Source organism: Arachis ipaensis, chromosome B03, assembly GCF_000816755.2.
Source record: "Arachis ipaensis cultivar K30076 chromosome B03, Araip1.1, whole genome shotgun sequence".
In the NCBI taxonomy this organism is placed as follows: Eukaryota; Viridiplantae; Streptophyta; class Magnoliopsida; order Fabales; family Fabaceae; genus Arachis; species Arachis ipaensis.
The window spans coordinates 16691348-16697795 of NC_029787.2; the positions used below are offsets into that span (position 1 = coordinate 16691348).

Consider the following 6448-nt stretch of genomic DNA (forward strand, 5'->3'; position numbering starts at 1 on the left):
ACAGGAACCCAAAAAAAAAAAAAAAAAGAAAAAGAGCTGAAGAAAATGAAAAACAAAAATGGAGCTTTTTGTGCAGATGTTCTGATAGGGGATCAAATTAGGGTTTACCGAAAAACTCACTGAGTGATAAAACATCTGAGATTGACGGAATCGGATAAAGTTCCCGCCAATCTATTTCTTCCGGTGAGTCAAATCGAACCTTTGGTGTTTTCTTCTTCTCCGTGTTTGTCGTTGCTTTTTCCTGCCCCAATTTTATGTTTTTTTTTTTTTTTTAAAAGTCAATTTTTATCTATTCCTTGTTGTTTTGAATTATTGTTTGAATATGCAAGTGCTGATTTTGACGAGGCAGTGCAATTTTATTTTATTTATTATTTTTTTAGAATGATGTTTGGTGTTTGACACTTGCATTATTAATTTAAGGCCATGAATGCAATGCTTATGTGTATTGTGTGATTGTTTTTTGCTGACAGAGGATAAATCATTTAATTGTGTTTGTATGTGGCATGCTATGGTCTTTTAGTTGCCACTGGGATTTAGACTTATATTACTTTTCTTTTGTATAACACAGGGATACATATATGAAGGTGTTGGCATGAAACACTGTATAGGATTGGAGGAATAATCAGAAAACAGAAAAATGACTAGGTTGTCTTTCAGGCCCCGGCCACTTGACATCCACAAGAAGCTCCCCATTGTTAAGTCTGTTAAGGAGATGACGAGTACATTTACCTGTTTTACCTGTTTAATCCATTACTGTGTTTGATTATATCAATAGCATGAATGAAATTAGTAACAACTATTGTGTAGATAGCTGGAATTTCAAATATTCAACAATTAATCTCATAGATTACTCTGCTCCCCTTAAATCAATAAAGCCAAGAGGGGGGGGGGGTTCTTTCTTGATTTATAGTGGTATGTTATTGTATTACATTTACCTGTTTAATCCATTACTGTGTTTGATTATATCAATAGCATGAATGAAATTAGTAACAACTATTGTGTAGATAGCTGGAATTTCAAATATTCAACAATTAATCTCATAGATTACTCTGCTCCCCTTTTGAAAGGAAAATCAATAAAGCAACAAGCTAATATGTGCTTGTTATGGAACAATAGAATAGTGTCATATTAGCAACCTTCTAATATGAATGTACTTAGTTAAAATTTGATGATAATGTTTGGTCAAGTTGCAAAGCTGGCGAGATCGGATATATCAGTAACCTCTATTGATTTTCTCTTAGGTACATCCTGTTCCCAGCAGGAGAGTGGCCTCTGAAATCCCTACTCCTCAGTTTGTTGTTGTGGATACATATGAAAGGGACTATTCTTGCACTTTTGCTCAACCAAATTCTTACTTGCGGGCAAGAGGAGGTTTGGCCAGTACCACTAGATAGAATTTTCTGCCAAAGTATTTCAGAATTTGAAAACTCCACTGTTGTACTGGAATTCCTTGTCCTTTTGCAGCTCGGGCTGAGATTGGAGAGTTTGTTGAGTATGACTTGGACAATGAAGATGAGGACTGGCTTTTTGAGTTTAACAAGGAAAAGAAGATTCTGATGCCTGAAATGTAAACTTTTAGACTGTCTTCTGGATTGATTGGTGCCAATTAATTTGTCAATTTTTTTGGTTGGTAGAGGGTTAATCCTTTTAATAGGTTTTATCATTGTATTCTTTCTATTTATTTTACCTTGTCAGCAGTTAGTCCTGGTTGCTTGAAATCAAGTTGACACTATTGATCATGGTTTGATCAAATCGCTTAACTATCACTCCTGTGACAATATATGTTTCTTGGAACGCACATACTTGTGACTAATCTTTTCACAAATCTTGTAATATTAGTATTAGGTGTAAATAATATATGATGTTTCCTCTTTTTCTTTAGTGCTCCTTTTTTTTTTCTGGGTGCAAGTTCTGCTCTTCATTTAATGCCTGGTAAATAGGTTTGAGGCTCTTCTTTTCAAGCTGGAGGTATTGGATCATAAGGCTCGTGAAAGGGCTGGAGTTATAACACCTACTCTTGGTTCACCAATTCCGGTGCTACTACGGCTTGATGGTGCTATTGAGGTAAAATTATATCACGATTCCATTGTCTATTATTACTGTTATTATTACAATCTATGCTAACAACGGTTTTATGTTTCTGTCCCTTTTATTGTACATTTTATCTCTCTTCTCGTTAATAGATTTGCCTTTCCCGTAGAAATATCAAACTAACAGAAGTGATCATACATTTTTATTGTTTAAAAAATTAAACATTTTATTGATTTTTCCTGTTCAATTAATGTTTGTTGTTTACTTGTTTATAAGGATTTCCTTATTTACGTTATCTTTGATTGGAATGGTTGACAATGCATCTTAATTTTTCTTAAATGTATTTCTTATAATTATAGTATGAAAAAGATATTTCTTTTTTACAATTTAGATTTGTGGCTCATTGAGAATTCTTTTCGAACGTTTTAGGCCCTACAAGCTCAGTCAAAATATACAGTTATTGAATCAGTATATGATTACTGGAAAGAGAAGGTATGCTAATATCCGTAGACCATCAATAATGAGTGAAATGTCTCCTCTTATATGTCAACTTTATTTTCTGGATGACTTCCAATAATTCTCTTCATCGAGGATTCTGGATATTTTATCATCCACGGTGTGGTGTTTATTAACTTTCACATGACTGCATGTGGAGCACTGATGGAAGGAGGGGGTATATCAAGGCAACTTGACTAATATATGGGATTATGCTTGTTATAGTTTCATTAAGGAGTTGGAGACTGTTATATAGGGTCTCTTTCATTCTTGTTGGTGTTTACTCTAACTATACTATCAACCATACACAGTGGTTCCTTCCAATTGTTAGTCAGAATTACGAAATATTGATGTCTTGTTATCTTTCTTTTCTTATTTGCTGTATTCTTTTGGATGCAGCGAGAAAGGTGGCAAAAGCCAATTTTGCGACGTTTGCAGGTTGGTTTTCAGCACGTCACAATCAATTTATTCTATTGCTGATCTGTTTTAATATAGATGCATTTCGAACTAAACTTATGATAAATTTGTTGGATTTGTGATTTCTCAATTGTGCTACTTTATTCAGCAGGCAATCTCTTGGCTAATTTGTTTTAGAATGCATTTTTTTTTCAGCCTTTTTCCCTCCCTATAACTAGCCATGTCATCAACATTTTTATGTGTGAATTTAATGTGTTATCCCTTGTTTGAAACATGTAAACAATTTCCCAATAACAAGTTTTCAAGTTTTCAAGTTCTTTAAATACAATGTCTATTTTTTCTCCCTTGCAAATAGGGGCTTACGCTCCCTTCTCATAAGCTTTTTTCCTGGATGTATTGACTTTAAAATATTTCTCTGTTCTAGCTCCATTTACTTGTTGGCGTAAAGTTACTAGACAAGCATGTTGTGGAAGTTTGACAAGATTGACTGCATTTCTGTGCAGCCCCCTCCACCTTCTAATGACACCAACCCATATAATGTCTTTCGTCCTAGGGAAAAAGCCCACAGGTTTCACACAAGAAGGGTATGTTGAAAATTTAGCTTTCATTTATACAATTTTGGTTAAATGCTGTTTCGTCAAAGGCATTTTGTAAATTGGCATATATTTTTGGTTGAACTTTGGTGCTTATTTTCTATTCAGATGCAACGAAGAGAAAACAATGTCCAGTCATTTGAGAAGCTTCGCCAGGTTAGCTCCTTTTGCTGGTTATGAACTTATGGTTCTTAGGCATCTGGAAGTCAGTTAGATGAGCTTGAAGTGTTTTCTCTGTTGAAGGCACTATGTTGCATTTATGTGTTTTTTATCTAGCAATTTTTCAACAGTCATACATGTTTATGTTTTATCATTTTGATTCTCATCATAACTTGTGGAAGCTATGGATTAAATTATATGGTTCGTATGATCATTTAGCTTCTAAAAATGTTCAGAGTTGTTGCGGTTTACCAGAAGTTGTAGCTGTTCGAAAGTTGTTTTGTTTTTACCTTTCAGATTGAAATATATACATGTATTCTTTTGCAGTATATATTACATGAAAAACTTACGTTAATGCTTTCTTCCTAAACAGGTTAGACGGAACCTTGAACAAGCTAAGAGCTTGGTGCAGGCTGTGATCAAGGTATGATGTTCTAGTTTCTGACAGTTTGCCTATTCTAAAATATGTATATCCTTTAGCCATCATACATGTTTTGTTGGTATATGATCATCACCAGAGGGAGGAGAAAAAGAGAGAAGTAATGGATAATGAAGTTATGCTGCAGAGGATACAAATGAAGTATAAGGTACTTGCATTATTCTTCCCACGTGCTTTCTTACATCTGTCCTTACTAGAAGATGGTGTAGTATGGTGGTTGCCATTCATTGTGAGGCCAAAGCAAAACTGTGTCATTTCCTTTCCCATTCTGTTTATGGGGCAACACTAAATGGAATTTGGAGGCTGTATAAAGTTCTAGTTTTAAAACTCTTGCATTTAATCTCAATGTATTGCTGCACCAATTCCTGTAGTTTCAGGAAACTTATGAACTGATGAGTGATTCCCTATCTCAGCATGAAACCAAATTTTTGGAAGACAGCTTAGCACTCTCGAGACTCACTCCCTACTCATCGAAGTTTGTTTCAAGTGAGGAGGAGTTCTTCGAGTCAGACAATATGATGACTAGTCATCCTCATTCAAGGCCTTCAGTAGTACAGATTCATCCTTCATATGATGCCAACCCAGCCATGCTTCCTGCAGCTTTTTCAAAGCAAGAGTTTAGGAGGCAACATGTTCCACAAGGCTGGCCTCAAAAGTTGGTAATATACTGGTTTCTTTGCCCTGTTTTCTGCAGTGTCCTCTTCTTCCTTGTTTTGGTATTTATCTTTTGTCTGAGATTATCCATGAAAATTTCACACTTTTTTATGAATTTAATTTGGTGTACATCATTGTATAAAAGTTTCTAAACAAATATCTAATTATGCGCTGCCACATTATAGAAGTAGTATGTGATTGATAATAATAGTGTAAAACTCTTACATTAACAAAGCATTGAAGTTAAGGTGCTTTTCTTTTTTGTGTGGTATATTGGTATCTAGAGTTAGACTGTTGTATTCTTAGGTTTCTGTTTTGTACTTCTCTCCTCTTGTTTTTAGCAATTAGCATAATCCTTTTACCCATTGGGAAAAAAAGGGTGATTTTCTTTAGATTTTGGAAAATTTGATTGAGACTTGAATGCTCTAGATAGCTGAAAAAGTTGAAGAAGTTACCCTGGAAGAGTTATAATCCAGTTATTTTTAAAAGTTCATTACAATAGAAGTAATTTTTTTAACCCTTTGGATGTGGCCCTCTCTTGGACCTTGCCTAACACGAAATGCTTGAGCGCTGTGCTATCCCCTGCAATAGAAGTACTTTTTAGCAGTCAAGGAAATTATTTTCTGTGAAAAATAGCTGTTGGACTCTATTTTTATTACCTTCATAGGCATAGCTCAATGAACTGCATGGTTCAATGTTTGAGAGTTATTTCATGGGTATATGCAGGATCCTCTTGAGCCAGTTTTGTTGTTCACAAAACCTTTACTTCCAGACAAGTTGCATATGGCAGGCATTGTGCCACCATCAGATACTTTAAGAGATAATAATGGGGTGCCAACAAGAGCATATAAATTCCATGGAAGAATTGGCAGAGGAGGCCGTATAATATTTGACAGATGGAATCCACTTATGCAGACCCCAATTGACTGTGGAAATTCTTATTATATGCCACCAAAACCAAGACCTTCATTCAACATGTAATTAAAGCTGTGTTCGTCACACTATTGTAGCTAAATTAGATTTGATGTGCTGCCAGATAGGAATTCAGTTGATATTTGATAAAATCATTAGGAGGGTACAGGGTAGCAAGTATAATTGTAGGTGTGAAACATGGTTGGTTTGGTTCAACAAGAATTTTAATTGGGTAGGATGTTATGCATTCTGTATAATATGTTACAAATGTAATTTTCTCTGTCCTTCCAGAGCTCATGAATATTTCCACTTTCTTGGAAAAAAAAATGTAATATATTATCTGAATAAAAAAATAGGTGAAATACAAACATAGTTTTATTGTTAAAAAGCAGGAACATCAGAAGCAACCGCACTTAGGAACTCTAGTTATCAAAATTGGTAAGAATTGAAAGATAAACCATCATGATGAAAGTTGTAAATATATAAAAGAGAATAGATACATATGGAATACTCCATTAAACTAGAATCATGATCATGACAAAAGGGATGTGATATCTTTTGCAAGTTGGTGATAAGTCTAAAAGTCCTACACAAAATGGAGCTGCTAAGTTAGTGGCATATTGTGATTATCTTTAATCAGTTTTGACTTTATTTTTGTGGGGTAGCAATTTCTTATAATATTCTTTTTCTTTTTCTCTTTAAAGTCACTTCTTATTTTTATTTATTCTTCATAAGATAGTGGATAATT

The 6448-nt window shown here is 34.4% G+C and overlaps 1 protein-coding gene across 1 annotated transcript; it reads left to right on the forward strand.

Moving 5' to 3' along the window:
• LOC107632716 (enhancer of polycomb homolog 2) lies at positions 7–6068 on the forward strand. The gene is made up of 13 exons (XM_021117190.1): positions 7–183; positions 569–757; positions 1242–1371; positions 1465–1567; positions 1941–2064; positions 2461–2523; positions 2926–2964; positions 3447–3527; positions 3645–3692; positions 4069–4119; positions 4214–4282; positions 4548–4793; positions 5515–6068. The coding sequence occupies exons 2-13, from the start codon at positions 638–640 to the stop codon at positions 5767–5769; spliced, it is 1329 nt and encodes a 442-aa protein (XP_020972849.1). The 5' UTR covers positions 7–183; positions 569–637; the 3' UTR covers positions 5770–6068.

Coding starts and splice junctions, on each gene's coding strand:
- LOC107632716 (XM_021117190.1), top strand. CDS start 638: ATGACTAGGTTGTCTTTCAGGCCCCGGCCACTTGACATCCACAAGAAG. Junction 2,965..3,446: donor CAATTTTGCGACGTTTGCAG/GTTGGTTTTCAG, acceptor ATTTCTGTGCAG/CCCCCTCCACCTTCTAATGA. Junction 3,693..4,068: donor CATTTGAGAAGCTTCGCCAG/GTTAGCTCCTTT, acceptor CTTCCTAAACAG/GTTAGACGGAACCTTGAACA.